General features: G+C 40.5%; 1 protein-coding gene across 4 annotated transcripts in view; it reads left to right on the top strand.

The window, feature by feature from the left end:
• MIDEAS (mitotic deacetylase associated SANT domain protein) overlaps positions 1-14,600 on the top strand; it is a 62,681-nt gene that overhangs the window by 28,565 nt on the left and 19,516 nt on the right. For all 4 annotated transcript variants that reach the window (XM_005522509.3, XM_088057752.1, XM_088057753.1 and 1 more), the window contains exon 2: positions 9,544-11,232. In XM_005522509.3, coding sequence (XP_005522566.2) covers positions 9,778-11,232 — 1,455 coding nt within the window. In that variant the 5' untranslated portion in view covers positions 9,544-9,777. The remainder of the gene's footprint in view (positions 1-9,543; positions 11,233-14,600) is intronic.

Consider the following 14,600-nt stretch of genomic DNA (forward strand, 5'->3'; position numbering starts at 1 on the left):
TGTTAAAGACTGACTGCGCTCAGTCAATACTGTCATCTGTTTGTTGCAAGTGTGTGGATGTGGGCAAACCAAGGTCAGCACTGCTTCAGCTTAGATAAATGCTGATAAACAAAGATATTTCTGGGTCAAGAGAGAGAGAGGCAAGCATGTGACAAAAGAACAACTATGTTATTGTGTGACCATTTTCCTTCACTTTTTGTCTTACTCCCTCTTCTTTGGTTATCACTACCCTGATTGCATCATGTCTGAAAGTAGACTTCTAGGCTCTTTGTGAAACACTCTCCATCTAGGCTGTCAGTGGTTATTGTTAAAGATACTACAACTTTCATGACCCCAAAATACTCCATTAATATCAATGTATTTGGTTTCAAGTACTATTCTCATTTTATGAAATAATTTGAAGTGGCTTGCTTAAGATGCATGTCTGTAGCAGAGCTGGAAGCTGATCTCAGATCCCAGGGGTTCTGCCTGTACATGTAGTCTCAGCTATTGTCCAGCCAGACTTGGATGAGTGATGATGCCTGCTTGATGGTCTTAAGAATGTCTCTACCGAGGGCTCAGGCTGAGGTATTGGGTACATTTATATTTCTTGTGAAGAAACTTCCAGGAATGGAAAGTATCACTGTCTCTGTGAACTTTCATTCTCTTCCCTTATTTGTAGCCCATTACCTCTTGCAAAGCCTCAAAGGAATGTATAAAACATTCAGACTATGTTGTTCCATACCCTGGACATCTGTGCAAGCCTGGTTTTGTGCTGGAGTGCTGAAGAGGTTGAGATGGGAACAACTGAACCTGTAGCAATCTTTCCTGTTGCAGCTCAGTGCATGTGTTTTCACCTCGGGGCTGAAGTGCTGAGAGATTTGAACTGTCTCTGGGGTGTCCATGCAATTCTGCAGCTGGTGTGTTTGTGGCAGGAGAGGTATTTGGAGTGAAGGATGTGTTGTGGTCCTGTCAGGTATGTGAATGCGAGGGCAGGGAAAAGCTTTTGGCCTGCTCTTTGCAATTCGGACTTCGGAGCCTGCTGTGATTCCCGAATGTTGGTCTCTCTGTTGCTAACAACTGCCTTCCCAGACAGCTCCAAACAAAAAGGCTTAAAATAACTGTCTAAGGGCTTACAATTAGAACTGTTAACCCATTTCCAGTGGGAAAGAATTATGTTCATGTAACTTTATGTCCTGGGGTGACTCTATGATACTGGTATCCCCAATCATCTGGTTTATGTTATATATTAAGTTCTGCACCTTTAAGACTGGCTTTGAGAGCAAGAGAGGGGGAAGAAGAAGCGCGCAGTTTGTGTTAAGGAAAAACATCACTCCCACACATCCCGCTCCTGGACTGTGGTGTCTGCAGCACGGACAGACAGCGGGACAGAGCTTCTCTCTGGCTTTTAGTTAGTTTTAGCTAGCTGAGGCAGAGGAGTTCCCTGGACCTTTGTTTTTTTTCTTTTTTTCCCTTTTTTCTTGGATCTGTGCAAGCCTGCTCTGGACTGAACACCCAGCCAAACCCCGGGAGCTCACGCCTGTGGCCCACCGGGGCCTGGGCCTCCGCACTTTCCAGCGCCGGAGGGACTGATAAGAACCTGAGCGAGCCGAGCTACACCACATGAAAAGGACTTTTTTTTTTTTTTTTTTTCTCCCTCCTAGACTTGCCATCCCATCGAACAGCAAGAGGTTTTATTATTTAATATTATTCAATTTCTGTTAAATAAACAGCTTTTTCCACTTCTCCAAGGAATTTTTTTCCTTTCCCGGACCAGTTGGTGGGGAGGGGGCATTTCCCTGGAGAAATCCCATTTAGAGTTTTCCTCCCTAATTTGCCCTAAACTAGGACACTTTACAAAGCCTGAAAGCAGCATTTCATACTCCATAATTACTGTGCTCATTTTGCTTTCTAAGACTGCCTAAGCCTCTTCAGATTAGGGTTTATCATGATGACAGATTATAATTACAAATATTCTTAACTTCAGTACAGTTTATAAACATTAACCAATACTTATTTTATTAAAGGATGAGACTGGTCTGTGTTGCAAAACCATTTGTAAAGATGGGCTTTCCTGTGTATGTGTTTACTAGAGTCCAAACTGTGGAGCTGCCTCTCCAGTAGTGTGAGACAAAAGACTGGTCTGGTGCAAATCATGAATAATTTGTTTCCATGTGATGAGGTTTGCATGAAATTTCGATTATTTTGGAAACAGCACTCTAAGTTTTGCTTTAAAATTAGTGAAGATCTTACATATCCTTTCAATAGCTGGTAGAAAATACATTGTAAGTTCCTTGAAAAAAAAATCAGGTTGTGGCTTTCCCCTCCCCCCCTCCTTTTTGTTGTTTGTTTAATTATCTGCTAAATTTTAAAATTTCAGTCTGTCTTTTTAGTAGTTTTTCTTCCTCATCGATGCTGATTTTCTTCTGGTGGAGCTGTTTGTGTAAGCCAGGTTTTGTCTGGCTTGTTTGTTGTAAGGGTAAGACTAATCAGCACTTGATGGGCATTTTCTTTGTAGCGGCTTTTTGTCTCTTCCTGACCCATTAGAACAAAATTATGTGGAAAATCCTAGGTGTGTTTTGAAAAGGAAGTCTCCAATACTTGTAACCAAGACTAGAGCTTGAATTCAGGAAAACTACCCCAAAGAATAGGTTACTTTTTAGGTGTTCATCGACAGTGTAAGACTTTCCTCTCATTGAACTGTTACCTGAAAACTTCCAGTTGAGGTGCATCTGTGGTTCTTAAGACCCTGTAATTCAAAACAACAAATCCTTCTTCATATTAGGATGGATTTGTGTGCTTAGATTGAGTGTGGAAAAATTATGGTGATGGGGCTAAATAAAGCCACATCCATGGATGTGAATAGTAGGTCCAAATAGAACCGGAATGCATGCTTTGTTGAATTTGAAGACCATTGGAACAGAAATGTACCTAATTAAATCATGTTTAAAGAGTTGCATTTTCATTGTCTCACCTTTATTACCTCCTTTACCATAAACCAAAATTTTTCTCGAAGTAGGATTTGTATTTCTCCTTGGATTGATTAATTTGTGTAGTTCATGTATTTCAACTTGGATATGTATCTTTTTCCCAGACAATATGGTAGCTCTGCATTTTGTGTTATTTTGCTTGCTGTGGGTAATTACCCTCTGGTGGTGCTGAATGTCAGGAATGGTTTCAATTGGAGCAGTAGTTTGTGGTATCCAGTGATTCAATATAAGTGACTTGATTTTGCTGGTGCATAGTCCGTCACAGCATGGCCATTTTCTCACATGTTTCACCTCACAGAGCTGATAGTTTTCACTTTTGAGTCTCTGGTTATTTACAGTGGTTTAATAAAGCGTTATTAATTCCCATCCTCCGAAAATGGGAAAGTGAAAGTGGCAGCAAAGTGATTTTAAGAGTGTCCTCCGGGCAGAGGCACCCCTGTAGTCAGTCATAGCTTCAGTCTTTCTCTGCAATAGAAATAGGCCCAATCACATGAAAATTTGGGTAGATCATAAAGTCTGCCATGCATACTACTTATTTAGGTATGTGTTTGCTAGCCCCAGGCAGTCACCTTCAGGAAACAGTGGAAGTTGCCAAACTTCCTGGATGCTGTGTTTTCCCTTTTGTTGTCTACCTGTGAAACAGCTTTCCTTTCATCTCTTTGTCTTTATTATAGGCCTGCTGTAGGATTCCTTTTTTTGCTATGCAGTGTTACAAGTAAGCCTTCCCCATTTCAGAGGCTTTATTGATTCTAGGACTTTGATCTGATGAGCTTCCTAGATTAGTTTCAGACTTGGAGGTATTAGGGGAGATGATTGATACCTAATTACTAATTATTCTTTTGTAGTGGGCTTCTTTTAAACTGCAGACTCCTCATTTGGTTGGTTTTGCTTGTTTGCTTTGGTCTTTAGGTATTGCTCTTCTGTACTGCCACATTCCTGGAAAATACACCTTTTGCTATAGAAACAGACATTCTGGATGTCTGGAAAATGCCATGCCATTTGTGATAAAGTGACAGGAACATAAACCCATCATCTTTGTATTTATGCTATTGGCTTTCTTACACAATATTGTGTTTTGTTGTTGCTTTGAGTTTTCACCTGCTTTCTTCAGGACATAGATTGCTGTGCTTGGCTGTATAGAATTTATAAACATAGTTTATTTTCTGTGCCGTGCTGTTATCCTTCCTGTTCAAGGTGTCTGAAGGTGGTGAGTGGGAGGTTGCAAACAATCTGCAGGAATTTTGATGTAGCTAACTGTCTGGAAGAAAATGTGACAAAGTGAGTGTGAGGGAGGGGCTTTGGAAGTAGGGATTGAAGCTGTTTCCATATACAGCAGGGTAAGCATAGGCTATGTGCAATAAGCTTTGCAAGTCTTTTACAAGCACAGAAACTGACCCACGTTTTCATCCTTTTCTCTCTTCTTACTCAAGACTGTTGCAAATGGTGTTGGTGGTTTCACAAAGGCAGATTTCTGCTAGCTGGAACAAGTTTGTGATGCCATGTAAGCCTCCAGTCATTTTCAAAAATGCAAACCACAAAAGTCAGAAACAAAACCTACCATACTGAGCCTCCTCTAACCACCTATTGCACTGAAAGAATTAAAACTTTTTTGCCCTTTCTTCACATGTATGAATAGCACATCCAATTTCTATCTTTCACAGGTAGATTTAATTAAACCTGTGTTTTCTTTCAGGTTTGAGGGGAAACTGGTAGCTAGTATATTATACATTGCTTAATTTTTGACCTTGATTGTTATGTGATCTTAGAAGTAAGTTACTTCCTCTCTTTCTCATTAGTAAAACATGTATTTTAATTCTTTACATGTTTCATAAATGTGGGATTTGACCATAATAATGAGCAAACTGGAGAAGGAGGTTTGATTGCTCTGTCTCAGAAGGACAGTGGGTAACTTGCTGAATTTGTCTTAAATGTACGATTCTTCTTGGAATCCATCATCACAGTTGAAAGTGACTGAGCTGCTTACAGGGGAGAACCATAATTTCAATTACTGGCAGCAGGAGGACTTACTGAGAAATTATTGTCATCACCCTAATTGGACAGATTTCCTGTAAGGAACAGTGACAGCATTATTGCAGTTAAGGCTGAGAATGTACATTAGCTAGAACAGAGAAACACTTTATTTTACATGAATAAAACCCTAAAAGAGAGGAATTTAAAATCTAAGATGGTGGAATGGTCTACAACTGCAACTACAACTTGTTATTAATCTCAGCATCCTTAATTTTGCTGAAGTTTGAGGAGAAATCAGTCTTTCCTGAGTCATTTCTGCAGCATTCTGTCAGAGAGAAACATTTGCAAATGATCTCAAAGGAGAATGAGGAATGAGCACAATTTAAACTTGCTTATCATAGCTGATGTAGCAAGTGGACTGAACAAAGCACAGGACAGCACAGCCCTCAAAAAGTGAGCTGCAGAGTAAAGTTCAAGATTACTACAGTGTGAGAGGTCATGAACTTGATATGTGAAACTGTACAAATACACATATACTTTGTTAAGAGAATATTTATAGAAATGGAATAATGGTGGATTGTAACCAGTTATACAGGGAACAGTTGCCAGTTATACAGACAATAAGTTTTAAAGAGGGGTAGAGATATTTTACATTGAATGGTTACCATTGAGTGTGTTTCATTTGTTCCCTAAATCAAATAATCTTTAACTTCAGTTCAGGTTTATAGCAGGCTTTTCAGGCTAATAATAAGCTGTGACAAGACAGTTGCACTGGGTAGGGATGTCTCAATGATTCTCCTTTGGATTGGGTAAAATCTGCTGATGGGTGGTCTGGGCTGGTGACAGCCTAGTGAGTGGCTCTGAGTGCCTGTGCCCCTCCAATTTCTCCTTTGAAAGGACTTCCTCATTTCAGAACAGAATCCTGGATGCAGGAAGAGACTCCTCTATAGTACTATTGTATACTTCAGGAAGTCCTTCAGCATTCTTTGCATAAATGTAGCTCATATGGTGTTTTATATGTGCTTTTGATTTTCTTTAATGTGTTAGTGCAGATACTCTACAGAAGTTTTTAGCTAAAAAATGCTAACTAAATTTTCTCAGTAAGGTGCTATGAGTTATTTTCCTTATGTATTTTTCCTTCTGGAAAATACTGCATATGCACCTATTGGGTATATGTATATCTGATTTGTCATTCTGTTTAAGTGTAGAAGAGAAAGCCTTGCAATATCAGAAATTCCTTAGAAATCTGAAAATATTTATAGTATTAAAGGAGGTGATGTACAATTTGTGTTAATCTGGAGAAAGTTCAGGACAAGTTCTTGAATGTCAGAAGCTCCTGTAAGTGAAAATAACTGATGATGTTGCATGCCCAATCTTAGAGTTACTAAAACATAAAATATACTGATGCTAGGTTCCGCTTTTTCTCTGTGCAGTGTAAAAGCAATGCTAAGTATCATAACACTTCAGTATATTTGGAGGCAAGACACAGAATATTTGAATTACAGTATTTAAACTGGCTCTGTGCTTTCCTTTTTTACCTTTCAAAGGTAGGGAATGGTCCTTAAGTGCTCCAAAGCACTTAAGCCTGGAAGCACATTGCCAGTTTCGTGTGCTACTGCAGGCTGACTCTTGTGCTGAAATTCAAGTAAAGCAAAACAAAACAAAAAAGCCCCAAAGCCGGTAATTGGCTAGGATGATGATTGTGTGAGCTCATTCTCCCAGCCTCAAGGAGGGAAGCCTGTTTAGTCAGAGCCAACAGTGCTCATGCAGTGAAGCAGCCAAGCATGAGCTTTCCTGAAGCAGTCATGCTGCAACTTGAACATTAATCACTGCAGCTTAAACTATGAAGTGTTACTATTAAGATGACATAGAAGATACTTTTCTGTAGTTTTTCTGTATAGAAAGAACTTATAAAAAGCTAATTTTGTGATATTTTCTTTTACCATCAAATACCAGATGCACCAAATCCTCCTTTAGCTTGGTGATCTCTTAGGATACAGTTACTTTTGCATGTAACTAGGAGAACTGGGGTGTTCAGTTAAGCATGTTTTGTTCAAAGTACCTTAAACCTCTTTTCTCTCTGGTAATGTCCTTTTCACTATCCTGGGTTTTATGCTGAATAGCAACTTCAATTGTACATATTCCTTTTCCTCATTTAGGTTATTGCTGAACTTACTCCTTTTTAATACTTTGCATCTTAATAGTTTTTTTAGATCCCTTTCCCAGATTGCTGCAGTTCTAAGCTGGTCTGAGTTAGACCTTATGACTCTGGTGTGTTCTTATGTGGTAATAGAAAAAGCAGAACCAAAGTCCACACAAGAGTAGGTTTGGAAAGTTGTGCTAATGCAATGCTTTCTTACTAATGTGAGAGTCCTCTTGCTAAAGGTCTTCTGGGCACTTTTCTGTGTGGTAGCTGCAAATCCTGGCCACAACTACTAAGAACTGTATCAACTGGGCTCTTTCTTTAGTTGAAAACAAGGACCCTTGAAGTTGAAAGTTGAATGCTGTCTTTTTGACAATTACTGTTTTATTTTTCTTCGTAGTGTAAAAAGTCTAGAGCTGAATTTCAGAAAGCTGGCAGGTTAAAACTTGATATGATGATAATGTCTTCTAATATACAGAAAACATTGCATTCTTTTTATCAGAATGATGTGATTGGTCAATACAAAAGGATCAGTAGAAGGAAAATATTGCCTAGTTTGGAGAGAAAATTTGCTTGTGATGATTTCACAAAGTAAGACTGTCAGAAATCACTTTTAGTAGTATTACCTCAGGTGTTGAGGTTTAGCTGTTATCTCTGATACATTTGCAGTGCTGCAGAAAGCAAGGAGAGAGGATAGATAGCATTAAAGCTTCTGAGAGGCATATAGCAGCTTATCCACCTCTACCTTTTTGCTACCAGGGATTCAGTTTCCTGCTGTAAGATGTTTTTCCTCTCCTAGTGAAGTTTTCAAGTAGGAAAAACTTACTTTATGAAATCTTCGTTTGTGTGCTAGTTGCAGTTTAGAGAGAATTTTCCATCTCACGTGTCCATAATTTCTTCAAGAGTTATTTTTGTCCTGTTGTGATAGTCTTGGAAAATGAGCTGAGATGTTGTGCTTAGAGGAGGGAGGAATGCCCTGGCTCCATGATGCGGGGTGGCAGAGGTCCATGGTTTGTAGCCAAGGTGAAGGGGAGGCAGTGTGGGGGAACAGCTATGTAACAGCCTGAGGAAGTGAGTCACTTCACTCTGAAACACAGTCCCATGGTTCCAGTAGCACTGAAGCCAAGCTTGGCCTCTGAGGTGGAAGTTGCATAAGTTAATTAAAACTCTATGTCCTTCCCTCCTCGTCATGTTCCCAACTCCACCTCAGTATTAAAACCTGCACTGTACCCATATCCATCTGAGGAAGCTCAGGTTACAGGACTTCAGTGTGCTATATAATTTTGGTTTATTGCTTTTCATTTTAGAAAGAGGGATAAATAGATTGCAGGTTTCATTGGAGGGGATGTGTGTGTTAGTCTTACCCGCTCCGCTCAAGAGAAACTTGATTATATAACAGAAGGGATGTAATAAGGATAGTTTTTTAACAATTTGTTGTAATTTTCCTGGAGTATATGGGCAGTGATATTTAAAGTGGAACAGAATGCAAACTGAAAAGGATATGAATAGAGGTTTACACTGGAATGTTAGTAGTGGTAATCTGAGAATATAATGGAATTTAACCATCTAAAATGTTTTTAGGTGTCTGAATACAAATACTAATGTGTGTTTACATGTTAGATCTTAATCCTGCAAGCTAGCCTCTTAGAGTTTGTGGATAGTTTTTCTTATGGAAGAAGAGGGGTAACATTGTCATAGAGTGCCCGTTCTGGAAGGGCTTTCTCCTATTATGCTGTAGCTTTACACTAACAGATATGTGCTGATGTCTTCGAGCAGCTGTTAAAACAGCAGCTGCCTGAACCACCTTTCAGTGAGCGTGACCTGAACAGGACCAGTTTCTTTCTGCTGTTGAGAGAGAGCAACAGGTTGAGCCAGCCCTGGCCCCAGGTCTTGGATGCCGGGTGGGCAGTTCTTGACTCGAAAGCATCTGTAATAATTGGTGGTGTGTGACTGATGGGCTGTTGCCCGACCCCTTTCCTTCAGAATACTGAATTGAGCATCCTGCTGCATGTTTGACTGCAGCTTTCATGTACACACGTGTCTTTTAAAGGTCTTTGGGAAATGTGGCCTTTTGGCAAGCCATAAGGGTTTTTTGTTTTGTGGTTTTGAGTTGCGATTAAAGCCAGATTATTCTGGTTACAGGAAGATGTGGAACTAATTGGCCAGATCAGAGGTAGTTTAAGAGTAAAACTTTCAGGATGAACTTAAGTGATTAGTCAGAATTCTGTGTGCAATAGGGAGTTGCATCATGCAAATACAGTGTAATATCTATTTTGTAAAGCTAAGTTGTTTTGTTTTGCATTCTTCTGACAGGTCAGATCTGTTGTTTCTTCCATCTGTTATCCTGGTTTTCATTTCCATGGGAAATGGGACAGACATACACATTGTTGCTTATCACATGAGCATTCAGAGGCCAGTTACATCAGTTGATGATTCATTGTAATTTCTTCTCTATTTCAGGCCCTGTAACTAAGTGGACTCTACTGACCTCTGAACCACAAAGTATAAGAGTGAAAAGAAGTGGGAGAAGCACTCAAAGAAAAAGGAAGTGAATGCACTTTCTTCTGGACTTCTTTCCTGCCCTTTATTACTAAAGCTAATGGAAAAGAAAGACTGCTGTGCCTTTCCTCCCCCAGCCTCAGGGATGGGTGGATTATAAATACTGTGTGTGTGGCTGGGAGAATAGACTGAACCATGAATCTTCAGGCTCAGCAAAAGTCTTCAAGCAAACGGGCCGGGAAACGAATTGCCTATTTTAATGAGCAGGACATAGCTGTGCCGTCAAAAGAACCACAGCAGCAGCTTAAGGAAGGACAGTACTATGGTCACGGAGGGAATATACCAGTCTCACAAACTATGGAGATTTCTCATCCAGGAGGGTTAACAAGTGCACCCAACAATGTTGCTTTGATGAACTCTGTTTACAATCAAGATAGGGGAGAATCAGTGATGATGCCCCAGTCAGTAACAGCTGTCAAATGGCAGAATTCACTCATGGGAAACCGGTTGCCAGAGAGGGGTGACAGCCATTGGCAGTCTCCACCTTCAATGTGGAACCACAGTATGGTTTTTGGGGGCAATCCAAAAGGTCCCCACTCCAATGCTGGTGCCCCAGGCTTCTATGGCCACCCAGAAGCCCTTAAAAGAAATCAAGAGAAAGGAGTGTTTGTGTCACAGCTGGATTTATATGGAGATGCTGTCCAGCAGATGATGTCCCAGAAGGCTCAGCTGGAACAGCAAGCCCTGGTTAGACAACAAGCTCAAATGAATTCTTTTCATCAAATGCAGAAACAGCAGCAGCAGAATCAAACTCTGCCACTGCAGCCTTTCCAACTTGCATTTGGTCACCAAGGCCAAAAGCAAGGTCTTCCTGAGTTGCTACATGTGTTTCAAGAAGCCCCAACTTCTTCCAGTCCAGCATTTACTGCACAACAAAAGCAGCAAGCTCTTCCCCAGCTACAGCTCTTTGAAAATTTCTATCCTCAGCAGCAGCAGCAACAGGCTGCCACACAAGCCTTTGGTCTGCAGCAAACATCTTCTATCGCACAGCCTCATGTGGCAGCTGCAGCACCTCAGCATCACATGATGCCACACCAGTTTCAGCAAGCAGAGAGGAACCAGGAGCTATTCAAGGCATTAACAGAGCAGAACCAACAGACTGTGCTACCTCAGACCCAGATTCCCTTTCCAAGAAGGTCACGGAGACTCTCCAAAGAAGGTGGCCTGCTGACATCTGCAGGAGAAGTATTGACTTCCAAGCAGGCAGAAGAACAACCTAGCAATTTATTTCTCCATCACTGGCAAGCACATCAGCAAGAGGTCCCATTACAGCAAACACCCGAGTCACTGGCCCACAGTAAAAGTAGCTATTTGCACCCCAAAAGACTGGATCTGGGGCAGAAGGATGTCCTGGTCAATAGTGAGCAGTGCCAGATGGAAACAGACAGGCAAGCTACAGCCCAGAATGGTAGAGATGAGGAGAAACAGGCCACAGCACCTGAAGAAAACACTCAGAGAACTAATGATTTTCAGAGTGTCAGAGGTGGTGTAATCCAGAGCACCCGACGGAGGCGACGTGTTTCTCAAGAAGCCAATTTGCTGACTTTGGCCCAAAAAGCTGTTGAGCTGGCTTCTCTTCAAAATGTAAAGGTAATGTATAGACCCTAACCAATATAGCATGTTTTAGACTACAAAATATAGCTGGAAGGAAAGGAATTTATGTACATATGTAGGATAGGATGGTGTCTTGAAGTGTGCAACAAGGGCAGCTCTGGTGTGGAGGCATTGTAATTCATAGATGTGGGAGAACAGAGACATAGTGTAGTGAAACCAGAAGGGTCAGTTTTATTTCACTAACACCAAATGTTATTTTAGCCCATGGCATGACAATGTGGATGTTTTCAGCTTATGTCTCAAGGTGATCAGGAATCTTGAGAGGCAAGTATAAGCAGTTTACTTGTTGTCTTTTTACCAATTTAACATTTTCTTTTCTGTTGAAAGACTTAGGCCTACCTGCTAGTTTTTCAGTTTCAGCAGTTGAAGTGTTTCTAAAATGTGCTATCTAAAAATTACAAAATGCAATTTACATGTTAAATTTTTCACAAATATTAGAAGACTATTAAAGCTTCACTTACATGAAGAACCTACACCAGGCATGACAAAGGCCTGTCTCATGCAGCATCCTGTTTCTAAGAATGACCTGAGGGCTGTAGAATGACCTACCTGCCTGAAGACCTCCTGTAGGACTTAATGGGGAAGAAATTTGGTGCTGACTGATTTGGTAGCTCACTACTCCTAACCTTTTGATAACCCATCAGTCTAAACTGCACAGTATATATTCCAGACGGCAAGATGACAGAGTTCAGAATTAACTAGCCTATTAGGAGACAAGTGATGGGATCTTTGGAGTTGGGTGGGGGTTTTTGGAGGGATGGTTTTTGAATGTTTTGTTAAGAGTTGTGGTTTGACTAATGTTTTATTGATTGCTTCTTAGGGGGCACACTTTTCCTTGGAAATTTTGTTGCCAAAGGCTGATGAAATACACCTTGCATTAACTACTTTTATCTACAGTTTTGACACCTGTGTTGCTATCCACTCAGACAACAAAGGGCATTTTATTCCCTGGTTTGTTCTCATCATCATTTTTATCCTAGTCTGTCTGTCACTGTTTTTTTCCCATCTCTTCCTTCAAGGAATGTGCTGTTTGAATGAAAGGACTAAACTGATAAACAGTGAGCTGAAAATCCATAGCCTACTCCATCTCTTGGACAGCAGAAAGCGAACAGTGACTTGGTTGATGCTGTCTTCAATCCTTTTTGCTCTAGCTCCAGTTGAACCAGCAGCTTTGATAAAGAACTGGTAGTACCTAGTAGCATGGTGTATTTGCTCATACTTTGCCAGCCATTGTGTGGTTATATTGCAGAAGGTCTGCAATTGACATTGCGCTTGGATCACTAACAGTGTCAAGAAGAGGTAAACAGAGCATTTAGGAAAAGGCCCTGAGAGATGAAGCAAGAAATTGGCTGTTTGAAGGCACGTCTGCTCGCAGTCTGATTCATAATGTAAAGACCAGAGAAGTGTTTTGACAGATGCTCTTTTGTTCTTTGCAGTTATGCAAGTATAATGGCACTAGCAGAAGAGCTCTTTGTGTTTAGATCTCATCAGGCTTTCAGGATGAGGTTTTGAAAGATGATAAAATTCTTACCAGAGGTCTGATGGATTTTACATCTTTAAGGTGTTGGATATTGTGTGAGAGAGAAAGAAGAAAATATATTTGCTGAATGAGAGTGGTCTGCTTCTCTTAGGAGTGTTTTTCAGTTAAAAAATTACCTAGAAGCCTTCTCTGCATAGGTTATCTGAAGAGTGTGTAGAAGACCATAGGGTTAAATTATTGATTAAAGAAGATAACATTCATAATATGAACCAGTTGTTTGAACATCCCAGCCTAGATAAGTGTATCTTATGCAAAAATAATGTTCTGGACAGCAATATCTGTCTACATGCAGTGTCATGACTGACACTTCGCACCAGAGCTGCCTGTGGCTGCCTTTTTATCAGGTGATGCAAGCTTATTGCTGCCTACAGGCTTCAGTAAATTCTCAACTCTTAGTTTAATGGTTTCACTGTGACTTGTTGTCTTCTAAAAGTACAGGAAACTTTTCTCAAATCTGAATGGTTGTTTTAAAGGGTGTCTGAATTTAAATATTCCTTTATGGGATCTTTTGGTTACCTAGCTGCTTTCCCCTGGCATAGGGCAGGGCAGCAGCTGCTACAAACAAAAGGAAATAAAAGTTTTGTCTGCAGAATTGTTCTGGACTTTCTTCCTTCATGGACAAGCTTTGATTTGACAGCAGACAGAAGCTGCCTCTGCTTGATGCAGATGATGCAGAATGATGGCAGAAAGCACTTTGTGGGCAGGTGTTTTTAAAAAAGGCTGATGTGGTTTCTTATCAGATCACAGATGTGTGGCATTAGAACAGTTCTTCCAGCTGTTGCAGTTGGAACAAATTTTTCTGTGAATTCTAAGTTTTTCAGAAACAGCTTGAAGGATAGACAGGATTGATGATGGAATATCTGATGGGTTTCTGTGGATTTCCTGGAGGACTAAATGACTAGTTCATACCTCAGTATTCATGCAAGAGTCTAAATGGAAGTATTATGTGTTGCACTTGTGAAATTATCCAGCAGCCTTCCTGCCCCAAACTCTGCAACAGGGATGCTGAGGTAGCTGAAAATCCCCTAGCAGGTCTATAAATTAAGGTCCCATCCCTTATTAAGAGATTGCTTTCTGCTTACCTCTGGGAATAACCAAACAGCTGAGAAACTATTTAGAGATCTGAAGCAAAAGGCTTAATTCCAAAATTAAGTCCCCTCTTAGTAAACATTAGGTATGTGTGATCTTTCGTGATCAGAAGAACTTTGGTGTGGACCAGAATATCTTTAAGGATGTCTCAACTATTTATGTTAAGTTCCTACTGCTGCCTTTTCTCTATCTGTGCTACTATTCAGGTTTCTTCTTTTGTCTTGGAGGGGTCATCTCTCCCATCACTGAGGAGGAGTCCTTTGATGATTGCCCCCCAGTTTTGAAAATAAAAGGAGCATGGATAACCAATCATAAAGCCAGAGGAAAGCAACATTTTTGGGTGACTATGGCACTCTTGAGCTGCCATAATTTCCTCCTTGTAGTCAGCAAATTAATTCAGGTCTCTTGACCTACAGAGGTCTGTGTAGCACTCAGGAAGTACCTGACATTTTTATATTGGTCAGAATTGGTGTTTGTTCACATATTCACATTATCATTACATGTTACTGTACTCAGAAAGTGGTGGACAGAGGCTACAAAAATTTACAAGGACCCCTTATTTTATCTGAGTCAGTGGACTCTAGTGATGTCATCAGCATGATGAACATGATGAATGCCCTCCAAATCCAAAATTGGTAATTTTATGGGAAAGTACAGGAGCCTGTCACCAACCTGAAGTGAAGGCAGATCCTCATTACTTTCTCCTGAGGCTCAT

This window comes from Pseudopodoces humilis, chromosome 7 (genome assembly GCF_049639895.1).
Source record: "Pseudopodoces humilis isolate 2021_Gansu_Grassland_sample_001 chromosome 7, ASM4963989v1, whole genome shotgun sequence".
NCBI lineage: Eukaryota > Metazoa > Chordata > Aves > Passeriformes > Paridae > Pseudopodoces > Pseudopodoces humilis.